Source organism: Drosophila subpulchrella, unplaced genomic scaffold (genome assembly GCF_014743375.2).
Source record: "Drosophila subpulchrella strain 33 F10 #4 breed RU33 unplaced genomic scaffold, RU_Dsub_v1.1 Primary Assembly Seq20, whole genome shotgun sequence".
Taxonomy (NCBI): domain Eukaryota; kingdom Metazoa; phylum Arthropoda; class Insecta; order Diptera; family Drosophilidae; genus Drosophila; species Drosophila subpulchrella.
In genome coordinates this window covers 1,685,644-1,701,274 of record NW_023665530.1, presented here as the reverse complement: position 1 = coordinate 1,701,274, position 15,631 = coordinate 1,685,644, and the positions used below count along the sequence as shown (strand labels likewise).

The window sequence follows — 15,631 nt, the reverse complement described above, 5'->3', positions numbered from 1 at the left end:
AACAACTGTTTGTGTTGTTGGTAACAGTTATAAATGGTTCGCAAATAAAAAATACTTTCCTAATTATATTTTTTATAACCATTTTTTAATGACCTTTGCGCCTCCGTCGAGGCATTTTAGCAATCCTTTACACCATCACCTATGTTTATTGTAGGTAACCAACTTGACTCTGGGGTTATGGTATGGTTAGCAATGGGTGGTTTGCTTAATGGGATTTAAATTATCGGTGACAAATTTATAAGTGAAAGTCACAGACATTTTTGGGCAAAGGATACAATTGGTCATTTAGGTGTGGGTATACACATTTGTTATGGTGATAGAAAATGGGATAATCACAGTGTTTTTTCTTTTTTACTGTATTACGCCGGAGTGATTTCAATTACTTTCCCAATTATAGTTAGTTTTAAATCGTTTTTGACATTCATATATTTTGTTCTTTCTAGACATTTTATTGTAGCTTATAACTATAGTTATGGGATGTAAGGCTAGCTAGTTAAGATTACATTTATTATACCTACATAAGATGAAAGAACATGAAAAATGGAAATGTTTTATTTTAACAATATACTAGTTAAAGTGGATGATATTATTATATATTCTTAATATCTGTCATTATGAATCAAAATTGTTTATCAAAAGACCTTCTAAACAGTTTTTAGACAGCTTGTGAACAATTTATTTCTTAATTAGTTTTACAATCACAGGATACATCTTCCCCCAACATAATCGGATATGTTCCTCTAAGATTTATATATCAGTCTTGAGATATTTTGGCTTTGCGTTCTTTCTCATGTACATAGCAAACACATTGAAAATCAGAGTGTAAGTTTTTACTTCACATCGAAAGTCGTCTAGTGATCAAGAATTTTTGATCATTCTTAACAAAAGACTATAAAAGCTCGTAGACGTTAATAACAACTAGTAACCAGCTAATAATAATTAGTAAACATCAAGTAAACAGATACTAAACATGTAGAAACCCGATACTAAACAACTTGTATACATCTACTAAACAACTTGTATACATCTACTAAACATATAAAACCAGATACTAAACAGCTAGAAAACAACTTGAATACATCTAGTAAACAACTTGTATACATCTAGTAAACAACTTGTATACATCTACTAAACAACTTGTATACATCTACTAAACATATAATAACCAGCTAATAAAAACTAGTAAGCAACTAATAGACATCTACCAAGCATATAGTAACCATCTAATAATAGCTAGTAATCAAAGTCCAAGCAGCTCAACCGCCATCATGAATCACGAAAACCAGATGAGTATTGTAATAAAAGAGTTTATTAAACTTATTCAGAATCTTAGACAATGATGCCTTACTCATACAAATAGTATACAATTAGAATAGAACTAGAAAACTAGAACTAGAAAATTAGTTGACAACAAAAACCGATATTACCAGGTCCCAACACCTCTATCATAAACTTGAATCAGAAATTAAATTGAAAGACGCTCCTATGCTAGCTAATGATGCTTTCGAAATATGATATAATATTATTATGGGTTAGAACAAATGAATGCTTTAAAAATAATCCAACATCTGAGAAAGATTACATTGTGAGACCTATTTTACATCTATCTATGGGAACCAAGCGAAAATCTGCGTTTGGAATAACCGACATGTTTCTTACAGAGGGATTGAGTAAGAAAATTAATTATATACAAATATACATAAAATATAATTAATTATGAATTTAATGAAATATGTTTACAATAATTAAATATATACAAAAATATTGAATTATCCTACAAATTTTGCTTCTGACTGTAATTAAAACTACAGGTACAAATGAAGGGGAAGTATTTTATTCAATGTCCTTGGGTCTTAGGCATGTGACTTTGATGACGGTCAGGTAATGATAGTTCACTGAAAGTGTGTTTGGCTAACACATCTTAGAAACTTTAACTTGTGTTCTTTGATAATTCTTAATAAGAGACTATAGCATCTCATAATACTTGTTAACATGTAGTAACCATCTAAAACCAAGTACTTTACAGATACTATACAGATAGTAACCATCCAAAACCAAGTACTGTACAGGTACTATACAAAAAGTAACCATCCAAAAACAAGACTAAACAGAAAGTAACCATCAAAATACTGCTAGGTAACAACTAAATACAACGTGTTCAACGTGTCGTCCATGTCAATATGAGTACTACCCTAAAAAATTATATATCTCTGGATAATCTTCAAAGTCAATACCTATTAAATTCTGGATGGAGCAGTGGAGATAAAATTTCTACAGGACCCCACTTCATCTTTTCTGTACCAATCAAATTTTGTTGGGATTGGCTGAGGTTTATAAAAAAGTTTTGTTAAATTGTAAACACAAACTAGTGTTGATGCTAACTAAGAATCGTGGTGAATCTTGAACAAACCAGAAATGAACAAACTTTTAAACTGGAAATTACGAATAAAACCTGGAAAGTTCCCCATGTAACTCTGAGCGATTTTGCAAAAATTAAGATGTACGATATTATTAAAAGTTGTGTAAACCTACCAATCGCACTCCAGAGTTGGGATTTATATGTTAACCCCAAATTGGGGTATGGGAATCAACAGAGCTGATATGTGAAATTGTCGGTTAACCTTGAAAAACCAAGATTTGCCATAATTGGATTTACACTAAATGGAGAACTTATCACAAATAACTTATCAAACTTGAAAGTTCACATGAATTCTGAGTCATATCCATAATAATCTGAATGTCGATTTTAGTAAGAATTAGTATGCTCACCTATATGAAATTTATACAAGATTTCAATCTAGTTACTATAATCGTGAACCAAAACCATTTTTGACCCCAAATGAATTTAAATTGAAGACCCCTATTATTGTGGTTGGTCTTTCATATCAAAACGTTTCAGTAAAAATTGGTCCTATTGATGTGAGAATTTCAATAGAACTAAAGACACCAAGTCATGAAAATTAATCTGAATGTTGATTTTAGTAAGAATTAGTATGCTCACCTATATGAAATGTATACAAGATTTCAATCTAGTTACTATAATCGTTAATCACAACCATTTTTGACCCCAAATGAATTTAAATTGAAGACCCCTATTATTGTGGTTAAGCTTTCATATCAAAACGAATCAGTAAAAATTGGTCCTATTGATGTGAGAATTTTAATAGAACTAAAGAGACCAAGTCATGAAAATACCCAAGCTTACTGTCTCCTCATACATGACCGTTTAGTTGAATATAACCCACTAAACGGACTAGTACAACGAGTTGTTTAACATTAGAAAAATGTTGAAAGATATTGTATCGATTGATGTTCAAGGTTTCTTTGATAATAATAATAATTTTATTCTAAAGGAAATTGGAATTGTATTCGAAAAAGATCCAAACTTGAATAATAGTTTTTTAATAGAACCACCATATGATTTTACTTTGCTAAATACCAAATCTCGAAAGACTGCAATTTGGTTAACCAATACACATCACAAAATTTTTTGGAACGATCGAGAAAATAGATTTCCACAAACTCGAAAGTATCTAAGGACAATTACAAGCGGAAAACAAATTATTTGTAAAGGTGTGGAAAAGAAACGATTTCTAGAGAAGTTTTTTGGGAGTCGTCAGCTCATTAATATCGAGGAAATGGGCTGTCCGTCATTAAACAGGTTTAAAGGAAACCGGTTTCCCTATTGTGAAACACACCTTAAGGGCGGGGCTTGTGCTCTTAACAATGCATACATTGTTTTGACATTTTTTAAAAGTAGCTCCAAAACAATAAAATAATTTTTATACATCATTTTCAAGTTGAGACTAGATGTGTAAAGACCCACAAGAAAATAAAATTAACCAAATGAAGTTTCATGAGGAAGTTGACCAATTTATTAAACAATTTAAAGGACAGATAATTGGTCAGCATTTTCAATACCTTCTACACACAAAAACCATGTTCATGAATCGAGGTGGACATGATCTCAAAACTACGAATTATGGCGAACACTTTACATTTTGTAATCCAGAAATGACGTCGGAAACGTGCGCCTGCTTCTTCTATGCAAATCGCCGGAATCAAAGCAGAAAATTAATTTCAATATGTAATCAAACATGTTCGCAATACCAATATAAATGAATAAATGTATTATTATGCTACAAAATAAACTTCTGACTTTTTATTTCGAGTTAAAATTACAGGTACGGAGAATGGAAAATATTTCCTTGACTAAGATATGTCGGCTACTTGCGAGTTGTTGCGCGGTCGTGATTTCAACCCCTATTATGGAAACGTATTAGAGCTAGCAGTCAGCCGTGAGGTCGTTGGCGTGAGGCCCATGATGTTGTCAATGGGCGTGCGCCTTCAGACTTGTGCATGTGTCCCTTTTATTCCGGTCAGGTAATAGACAGGTGCGCATGTTCGGGTAGCTCTTGCTTGAATCCCTTGTTTGATATGATTACGACCCGTTTGTGGAAAGGAGAGAATCTTAGAGAATTTACCAGTTAAACCTTCTGGGGCGGAAACAAAAATGTCTGTTTGAAAATATTCGACATCTGAGAATTATTAACTTGTGAGATTCATTTTATTGGGGTTCTTTTGATTTCTAAATTAATTTTACAATCATAGGAAACGTTATTCCCCAACATGATCAGACATGTTCCTCTAAGGCAACCATCTTTAGATGTTTTGGGTTTGCGACCTTTCTCACGTGCACAGCAACACCTGCTGAATATTAATTGCTAATACTAAGGAAAAGGATACATGATCAATATTGTCACATGGGGATGTGGGGAAAGTGTGCGACCTTTCTCCCGTGTACAGCAACACCTGCTGAATATTAATTGTTTATAATGAGGCAAAAAGGTCAGGTGATCAGTATTGTCACATGGTGGTGTGGGGTTGGGGGCAATTAAGTATACTCTTTATAGACATGATCGTGACATTTTTATGAGTTCAAAGTCCATTAAAATCACTTAATTTATTGGATTATGCTAATTGTCCCAGAACCCGCATACGTTAATGAAGAGGCGGGGGTCATTAATATGTTAATCAGTGAGAGGCGGGGTCATTAATATGCTAATTAGTAAGGGGGCGGGGGCCATTAATATGCAAATTGTCCCAGAACCCGTCTTTCCCTACTACTCGTTAAGTCGGTGAGATGGTGAGTTAGTGAGACATATAATATGCTGATCAGCAGTTCTCATCTGCAATGAGTGCTACTGAGCGCCTGCTACTGTTCCCAACTTGGCTACTGCTTGATTTGTTGGGTGTGGTTATGTTGAGTACCTTTGGGTACAAACAGTAATGAAATTGAATACTTCTTCTATATTTATTATTATATTTTCTTCTATATTCTATATTATTATACATTATTCTATATATATATGTTTATGTGGGCGGTAGACAGATTTAAGCGTTATGGGCGTAAGAGTGGGCGTGGTAAACTTTTTTTTGGGTCAATGAATAGGCACTGACGAGACATATCAGTTTTTTTCTAGCATGAAAATTGTGGGCGCCGCAGGCTTAGGCGTTTTGTGGGCGCCGCCCACAAAACCATATATTGAGATCACGGGTAGGTGGCACATTTCAATCTCGCTTTACTTCTGGCATGTATCCATTTCCATTTAGCTCTTTAGCTGAGTAACGGGTATCTGATAGTCGAGGTACTCGACTATAGCGTTCTTCTTGTTTGGTTAATAACTCCGTTTATTGAAGTCCGATTTCTCGTAGAGTAAAAGGGTAAACTAGATTCGTCGGAAAGTATGTAACAGGCAGAAGGAAGCGCTTCCGACCCCAGAAAGTACATATATTTTTGATCAGGATCACTAGCCAAGTCGATCTAGCCATGTCCGTCTGTCTGTCCGTCCGGATGAACGCTGAGATATCGGAAACTATTGGAGCTAGGTTATTGAAATTTGGCATGCAGATTCCTAGCTTTTTATGCAGCGCAAGTTTGTTTCAGCATCGTGCCACGCCCACTATAACGCCCACAAGCCGCCCAAAACCGTGACTCATACAGTTTTGATGCTAGAATAAAATTTTTTACTGAAATGTATTGTTCTCATAAATACCTACCGATTGACCCAAATAAAGTTTGCACGCCCACTTTAACGCCTACAAACCGCCCACAAGCTCAAAAATATCGTAAGTATGAACGCGGATATCTCGGAAACTATCAAAGATAGAGAATTGGATTAAGATTCCGTAGCCTTGAGCGCAGCGCAAGTTTGTTACGTGAATATGCCACGCACACTCTAACGCCCACAAACCACCTAAACCTGTGACGCCCACAATTTTTATGCTAGATACAAAATTTTAACTGAAATGTATTTGTCTTGTCAATACCTATCGATTGATCAAAAAAAAGTTCGCCACGCCCACTCTAACGCCCAAAACGCTTAAATCTTTATACCGCCCACATAACCATATATTGAGATCAGGGGTAGGTGGCGCATTTCATTCTTGCTTTGCTGCTTGAATATCTCCATTTCCCTTTTGTCCCTTTAGCTGAGTAACGGGTATCTAATAGAATTAAAATTTTCCCGCGGAGTTGTTTCATGCTGAATTTCGTTCCCGTTGTTCCTCCATCTGGAGCCATTAGGTAACGATACTCATCAGCTTTTAATAATTAAGCTAGTCTCATATGACATTCTTTGCCTTATCGACGTTTTCGTCGTTTCTCCATCTGGGTACACTAAATTTATGAGATCGATACCCATCAAATATCGATACTTCGATTGGTGCAGTGTTACCACCTGAACGTTACGATGTTCACCTTAAATTTATGTATTCCGAAATTTCGTGCGCCCACCGACCGCCATTTAATCGAGGCGCCCCCTTCCCTAGCCAACGCAAAATTAGCAAAATGACTTGGTTAGTGCTGTTTTTCGAAGTTTGATTTTGGTTTTACAACTGTCGCTTCCATTTTCAGCTCATGCCATCTTGCCCACATGTCCTTTACTGCCTTTAAGCTGTGGTCTATGGCTCTACTCGTTTTAGTTGTCGAGGACCCATATATTGCCGTTTGTATTTTTCTGTGTTTTTTTCTCCAGCATTTGTCAACGATTTTATTTTTCTTTTTATTTAATTGTAAGTGCGCGTCGTTTTACGATTTGAATTTCCGGCTGGCTACAGTACTGCTTTCGACGGGTGATGAATGACTCCTTCAGATGACTTTGGCATACCATAAACCAGCCACATATTCTGATTGTGCTTAGGCATACATGTATCCTTGTTCATATCCTGGTACCCTAACCTTTGCGGATCCTCGCTACTTGGCATAGTCTCGTATGACTCTGGCTTTGGCAAAATCTGGTTGCCACGCAGTCTGGCCGAAGAACATCACTGATTCCATTCTTTCGCCCTATCCATGTGCCTCTCCTTTCTACTTGGCGTAATCATGCATGACTCTGGCGAATGCCCTGTTATCTCGGAGTCTGGATCAATGTATATGTTTTTAATCAGTTGTTGCGTTCGCGTGCTGCTGTTGCTCGAATGCGTTTTGTGTTTCTTGTTGGTTAATCTCAGTTACGTGGATCTCCGCTTTTTCTTTGTGCTTGTGTGGCGTATTTTGCAGAGCAAAGGCGAGGCGAAATCAACAACCTGATGCGGCCCGTCGAATCTAGGTTCCGGTTTCGCGGCGAGTCTCTTGCCAGCTTTTGGTAGGTTGTGCTCTTGGCCCATACCACGTTACCCAAACTTACCGTCGATTGCCTTCACAGAATAGTCTAGTGTCTAGTGTTGTCTGATTCCATGTCGGCAGAAAACTTTTATGGATCCGACACCTTCGGGATCCCATACCTTGCGACAGTGCGTTCCCTGAACGCGTTTTTAAGGAATACGGCTATAGCGCTGCGCAGCGGCACTAGTTGGCTTCCCTTGAAAAACCGGTCTATTAGTACCAGCAGCATGTTGGGAGTTTCTAGATCAACGATAGCTGCCACGTTTTCCGAGTCTGTGCCTATTCCTTCGCTGGTCACTCAGTATCCCAAGAAAAGCGCATCCTTAAATAATTTAAAATTTTTTCGGTTTTAGCCTCAGGCTTGCTAGCGTGCGTTCGAACACTATGATGTCATCCTGGTATTCAAATGGATGTGGTGACATTTCAGCACCGAAAACCCGATCCGTTAAAAAGTTGCAGATTCCGTGTGGAGTGAAAGCTTTGAGCTGCCTGCTTTTTTATTGCCGTTGGATTAGCCAGTATCCATCTTTAAGACCAAAACGGCTTATACACAAGACGGTCGGGTGGGCCTATTTCACAGATTTTGTGTTGATCTGCCTGAACTCGACGTACAGCCTTCACTTGCCTATCTTCTTTTTCACCGTTACGACGGGGGAGCTATACGACCTCTTGGAGTGTTCTCTGAACCTAATATGACAAAGATTATCCACCGTTGCATTGATATACTCTTGAATTTTTGGTTTCTTGGTTTACAAGTATATTTGGTTTTCGTCCATCATTGTGATCAATGGTGTTCAAGTCTATCGGTTTCTGCCCGGCATTATAGTCCCGAGTCTAACATATTTTATTTCAGTTCCGACTTGTGTTAGGAAATTCCAACCCAACTCCAACGAGTCCACTACCCCTGGTAAGGACAGCAAGCTCAAAGTCAGTCGATTGTTGCCTATTTCGACTTCCACTACGAGCTGCGCATTTATTCCGCCGCATCTACCGTCTGCTAACAGAACTTGCCACGTTGTCCTTGTAACATTTTCTAGAGCAGCAATACTGTGCGCCAGTTCTTCGCTAACGAAGCTTGACGTTGCCCCGGATAGCTGGCCATATTCCTATCTATAGCAGACCCAGTAGAACAACAAGCGTAGATTCCGATAAAATCGTGCCCAGTGTCCGGTCCCGCCACCTTCTCAACATGCCTCCTGGGAGCCTGTGATGTGGGTTATTTCTCTTTTTTGCCACCGACAGTTTCTCCTCAAGCTAGTCGCTATGTTGGTTCCTGGACTGCAATAAGACCTTGTGTCTAGCACACTTTATTTTGGCTCAGAAGATTGTAAGGAAAACATCTCAGCATCAAGGAATTCAATAGCTTTGGTAATATCAACAGGTCGCTTGCTCCCGGATTCGACTTCTAACTCAAGCTGTGCATATAATGCGCCGCATCATTCGTCTGCCAACCTAACTTGCCGGATTACCAAAAAAAAAATACCTTAGGGATTGTACGACATAGTTTCACACTTTGGGCCAAAAATGGACCCGATCGCATGATCGGCAGGGAAAAAAATGAAGTGCCTTGAATGTCGATTGGGTCTCATCAGATGAGGCTTAAAAGATATCCCACTCAAGCTTTTTCAATGTCTTATATACGTGCGTCGACTGAGTTAATCGTAATAGTAAGATAAATAGTATAGTACTTAACAGAAATAAAAATAATTTTAAGAAATGTTTTCAAAACTATTTTTTTAAAGTGTTTTTTTAGAACCCAAGGGACAAGGCGCCGTCAGTGGACCCCAAGCGGTCAGGAAATTTTGTGTACAACTAATCGCAGACCATGTTATTCAAAATTTTATTTTATGGACGGACAGTATTATTCAATTGAATTTCAACCAAGCTCTACAACCCATGAAGTATTGGAAATTATAAAAAAAAAAATCGGATTACATGATAAATCCAAAGGATATTCCATTTATGAAGTAATCGGAAGCTCGGAAAGAAGTCTTTTATTGGACGAAAAAATATGCGATGTAATGGCTAAATGGGAAAGGTATCAGACGACGTCACAACTTGGAACTCAGGTAACTTTTTATATTAAAACTCCGCAGCTTTGCTTGTGGTTTTCTCCGTTTTGTTCCCCGTGAAGGACAACTATTTCATATATTCTAAAACAGCATCAAAAAGCGAGTTTATATCTAATACTATGCAAGCTAGTCTCTTATTTCTAACACTTTAAGCATAAAACTTTCCCAAATGTCTTCCATTATACAAATCATAGTTTCGCAGTTTTTTTCTTCTTCTACCAACATGTATAGTGTTATTTAGAATTTCAAAATTAAGTTGTAACGAACTGATTTCTGTCTGCTCGCTGCGAAATTCGTGCGGCTAGCTTAGTAGATTGTGTGTTCGTCCCACCAAATTTATATGACGAGACTGCCCGTAGATCAGTGGGAAAGCACAGAGATCAAAAGGTAGCACTGGGTTTATTTTTGTATTACTTATTACCGCGGAGGCTGGCTCGGTTGGTCTCGTTGTCGTATCGCGCTGGTTCCACTGGCTGCTAATACTGCTCGTCTCGGCTCGACGACGCGTTGACTCGGTGATCGCTGACTCCTTCCTGTATCTCGGGATGCTCGCAGTGTCCCTCGCCGCTGCTCGCTCGTTGCCGCGTTGACTCGAGACCGCTTGTCGAGCCTTGGACTCGCAGAGAGTCCTTGCGGGCTTTCGGGCTAAGGAAGCGTTCTCCGTTCACAGTTCTCAGACTAGGGTGAACAAGTGCCTCGCTCTCCAGGGCAACGCCTTTCGAGACAATAACCGCCTGTCCCTTGCTCTGTCCCAGACTGTCCCACTAGGGTCTTGCTCAGTTTGCGCTAACGCCAGGAAGCTGCTTAGCGGTCCACTTCGTTATACTTCTAGCGCAGACGAACTTTCAACCCAAGCTACATCGAATTGCTTGACGTCCGTGACGTTCCTGCGCTCCTCAATGAGTTCTCCGCGGCGATAGTGACGTGGTTGCCGGTGATGTCTACTGGTGTTGCTGTCGATGTCGACTGCACTCCCTTTCTGGCTGCTAGTGTGGTTCTCTGGCACTCGGGGTTTTGGTCGGTTGCTGTTCCGGGACTTCGCCGGTAATCGATGGGCTCTACAGGACAACGCCTCTTGAAACCACAAATCGATCGACCGCTCGTCCTTCGGTCCAGGTCCTGCTCAGTCGGGAAAGGCACACTGGGTCTGGACAACATTCCCCTCGAGTTACTGTTCCTCGTCGCAGGACTCTACGCTTGCCTCTGACGGACCCGTTGGACGATGTGCCAGGTTGTGGACGCGCAAAGTAAGAAATGAACCGCCTTGCCTTAGCCGTATGATGCCCTCTGGACCTCAGCTACCAGTTTCTCAATTCGGAGATCCCTGATGTCCCGATCCCGAACGTCTCGACGTAGCGATCTTGCTCCTTGTAGGCTTCCCACGGTGCTGCTTACGACGACTTCACTTGTTGTTTTTGACTTGTTGTTCTCGTGCTGCTGGTTAACTTGGTTCCTTGCTAACTGACTGATCTTGTTGGATTGACTCCTCGTGATCGACTGATGCAGCTCCCAGTGTCCTGCGGCCTTATAAAAGGCATCCGGGAACTGTTTTTTCCCTTTTCGCACGGCCCGCTGGTACTCTCCACTCCACTCTGGGTCCAAAGTCCACGGATCCAGTTTGGCATCTTTGTCATATACCACCTGGAGTCCGATGTCTTGGCGCTATCCTACTGAACCGCCTGTGGCATGTGGCAGAGTCCAAAGTCCGGTGCGTTCCGTTATTTCCTGTTGCAGACGGCACCCTCACTCTGCCCTCGAAGACTCCACTCTCTCTCGGCTATCGATCCCCATCTAGCTGCTCGTTACTGCGTTTTCTTCCTTTTCAACGTTTCTCCGTCTGGTCACACCATCCGTGCTTAATCGATAGTTCATTGTCTATCGATACCGATGGCGGAGCAATGCTACCTACTCGATGCGATTTTTCACCCTTTGCCGATATTTCCAGTATTTTCTTGTGCCCGTCGATCGCCACAATCGTCCAGTGACAATCGACTGCCCACAAAGCGAGGCGCCCCCTTCCCTAGGCAAAGGTAAACTGGTAAAATTGGTGCTGCCAGTAAAGCTTTCGGTTGATTTGTCTTTCCTTTCCATTTTTCTCAGCTCCTACCAGCCGATCCTTTTCGTTGTCCTTAACCTTAAGTACAATGGCCCCAGCGGTTTTAAATACCGCTTGGCCTTCGTTTGGTGGCTTTTCTGTCCGTGGTGAGTTGTACTTTTGGTTGGGCCGGCATTTACTTCTCTTTCATTCCAGGGCTTGCCCGTGTTTTTTTCCTGTTAATTGTTGGTGCGATGCGTGATTCTGTCTTGTAGGACCAGCAGGATACGGTGTAGATCTGAATCTGCACCGTCCCCCTCCTTTCCTCGGGTAACAACTAGTCGAGCATTTTCGGCGCATTTTGTATAGAATCTCCAGATACTACGAGTGTGTGTCTGTTGCTTTCCTACCTCCGTGCATACTCCCTTCTACGTGGCGTAATTGGTTGACTCTGGCTCGCGCCCGACGCTGATATTGTTGCCTCGTCGTCGGGGACAGCGTACACCCTTTATTGCGTTCTCTCTCGTTCACTCTCGCTTAGGCCTGGCTAGAAGTATCGGTGCAAATGTCCTTCGGCTTCCTATGAGTCCCGCAGACGTCGTGCGTCGTGGTTTTCCCTCAACATTGTTTCTCGCAGAGACTTTGGAACGCACATAATCCATGACGCGACGTCTTCGCTGCCCGTTCTGTGTTGTATATTTCTATATAGTGTCTCACCTTTCATCACGTAGTCCGGGTACTTCTGCGGCTTGGTCCTTATCTTATCGCCCATGTCCTTAATCCAGCAGCAGCTATTGGCGCCATCGCTTCCTTTAATCCTCGTAGCATATCTGGTAGTGGTTGCCTTGACAAGGCGTCGGCCACCACGTTTAGCTAACCCTTCATGTACGCTGTCTCGAAGTCGTACTGCTGTAACTCCAGGGCCCGTTTGGCGATCCTTCCTGATGGGCTTTCGATGCTGTTGAGCCACTTTAGAGCCATGTGGTCGGTTAATACTTTAAGGTGGTAACCTTACAGATACGGCTTGAACTTTCGGGTCGTCCAGACAATTACTAAGCACTCCTTTTCGTTGTTAAATAGTTATTTTTCGCGCCGTTCAGTGTCCGGCTCGAGTAGGAGACTACTTTTCGCCCTTTTGGTGTCCTGGGTCAGTATCGTTCCGATTCCGTAGTCGCTGGCGTCTGTTTGTGGGATGAAAGTTCTACTAAAGTCCGGGCATGCCAGCACCGGGTCTGCCACGAGTCTTGCCTTTACTTCCTCAAACGCCATCTGGTGCTATGGTGTCCTCTTCCACTTGCTGCTTTTGCGTAGCAGGTCATTCAGGGGTTTGACGATTCTGGAAAAATCTGGTACAAATCGGCGGTACCACGACGCTACTCCTAGGTATTGCCGGAGTTCTTTGATGGTCGATGGTGGTTCCAGTTCAGGGATGGCGGCTACTTTTTTCGAATATGTTCCCACGCTAGTCACTCGATGTCCCAGGTTCAGCAGTTCCTTCGTAAAGAATTGCCATTTTTCTGGATTCAGCCTAAGGTTTGCTTCCTTTAGACGCCGGAACACTTCTCTTAGGTTTTCCTTGTGTTCTTCTAGCGAGCGACCAACCACTATTATATCATCCTGGTATTACTTGGTCCAAAACCCGCTGAAATGTTGCCGACGCCGAGTGGAGTTGGCATGTGAAAGCCGTGTGTTGCCTGCTATTTTCCTCTAGTGGGATCTGCCAGTATCCATCCTTCAGGTCCAAGCTGGGGGAGCTGTATGGGTTCTTTAAATGTTCTATGAACCCCATTCGAAGAAGTTCGTCCACCTTTGGGTTGAATTCCCATTGGAGTTTTGGGTTCTTGGGGTAGTATCTCTACTTGATTGGCTTGTCATCCATCATTTTGATCTGGTGATCTGCCATGTTCGATGCGTACATCGTTTTGTTGAAGTCTGCAAGCTCTGTTTCCAGGAACGTTGTAGTATCGTTCACCTCGCTTACCTGTTGAACGACTGCTACCGATAGCTTTTCCTCGAGCCAACCATTGTGTCGGTTCCTTGTTGGTATCATGATCTCGTGTCCAGCACACTTTATTTCGGTTCCGGCTTGTGTAAGGAAGTTCCATTCCAACACCAACGGGTCCACTACACCTGGTAAATCAACAGGCTCATGGTCAATTGTTTGTTGCCAAATTTGACCTCCACCTTGAACTGTGCATTTATTCCGCCGCATCTTCCGTCTGCCAACCTAACTTGCCGTCTCGTCCCTGTGATCCTTTCTAGAGCACCAAGCTTTTCCGCCAACTGTTCGCTAACGAAACTTGCCGTTGCCCCGGTGTCGAGTGTGGCTTTGTAGCTGTGCCCACCAATCATCACCGCTGCGGACAACTGCTTCTCCTCCTCGATTAGCCTGCCAGTTAGTTTGGAGAGGTAGCACTGTGCGACCCCCGCTCGCCTCTCTGCGACTGACACCCACCTTGCTGCATATCCAGCAGAATAACAGCCGTTGGTCCTCGAGCCTAGTGTCCGTTCCCTGTGATATGGGTTGCATCTTGTGGCCTCTGATTGGGGCTTTGCGGCCTCCACAAGGTTTTGTTTGGCTGTCTCTGTTGCTGTTGGGGTGGTGGGTCTCGAGGTCAGCGCTGCTGTTTTCCTTTCCTGGCTTAACTCTCTCCTGTGGGCCTCCTTTTGCAAGTTGTCAAGGCTTAGGCTTGCCACTAGGTTGTCCCCTTCGGCGTTCGATGGGCCGGCTCCGTCGTGGTATGCTGCTTCCAGCTCGGCCCAGATATCGACGAGTAGTAGGTCGTTCTCCGTTTCTGAATATTATTCCGACAATGCCTTTCTCATGTCACATGGGCGAAGTCCTCCTTCTTGAGGCGGTAAATCCACGTCTATCCCATTCTGATTCTGTTGCTCTTTCTGTTGGGACAATCACGTTGGGCGCCAGATGTAACGAACTGATTTTGTTGGTCTGCTTCCTACGAAATTCGTGCGGCTAGTTTAGTAAATTGTGTGTTCGTCCCACCAAATTTATCAGTGAAAAAGCACAGAATTCCTGCGGTGGGTGGCTCGGTTGGTCTCGGTGTCGTCTCGCGCTGGTTCCACAGGCTGCTGATACTGCTCGTCTTGGCTCGTTGACGCGTTGACTCGGTATTCGCTGACTCCTTCCTGTATCTCGGAATGCTTGCAGTGTCTCTCGCCGCTGGTCGCTTGCCGACGCGTTGACTTGAGGCCGCTTGTCACGCCTTGGACTCGCAGAGAGATCGGACCTGCGGGCCTAGGAAGCGTTCTCCGTTCACAGTTCTCAGACAAGGGTGAACAAGTGCCTCGCTCTCCAGGGCAAAGCCTTTCGAGACAATAACCGCCTGTCCCTTGCTCTGTCCCGGACGGTCCCACAACGGTCTTGCTCAATTAGCACTGACAGGCTAGCGCCAGGAAGCTGCCTAGCGGTCCACTTCGCTTTACGCCCAGCGCAGACGAACGTTCCACCCCAGCCTCACCCTATTGCTTGACGTCAGTGTCGTTGATATGATTGCCGATGATGTCTACTAGTGTTGCTGTCGATGTCGACTGCACGCCCTTTCTGGCTGCTAGTGTGGCTCTCTGGCACTCGGAGTTTTGGTCGGTTGCTGTTCCGGGACCTCGCCGGTAATCGATGGGTTCTACAGGACAACGCCTCTTGAAACCACAAATCGATCGACCGCTCGTCCTTCGCGCCAGGTCCTGCTCAGTCGGGCAAGGCACACTGGGTCTGGACAACTTTTCCCTCGAGTTACTGTTCCTCGTCGCAGGACTCTATCGCTTGACTCTGACGGACCCGTTGGACGCTTTGCCAGGGTGTGGTCGCGACAAAGTGAGAAACGAACCGCCTTGCCTAAG

The 15,631-nt window shown here is 42.7% G+C and overlaps 1 protein-coding gene across 1 annotated transcript in view; it reads left to right on the top strand.

Moving 5' to 3' along the window:
- Positions 1-15,631, top strand: part of LOC119559291 (pleckstrin homology domain-containing family H member 2-like) — a 339,250-nt gene that overhangs the window by 101,173 nt on the left and 222,446 nt on the right. Inside the window, exon 3 of the mRNA XM_037872368.1 lies at positions 9,409-9,735. Within this exon, the coding sequence (XP_037728296.1) occupies positions 9,409-9,735 (327 nt within the window). The remainder of the gene's footprint in view (positions 1-9,408; positions 9,736-15,631) is intronic.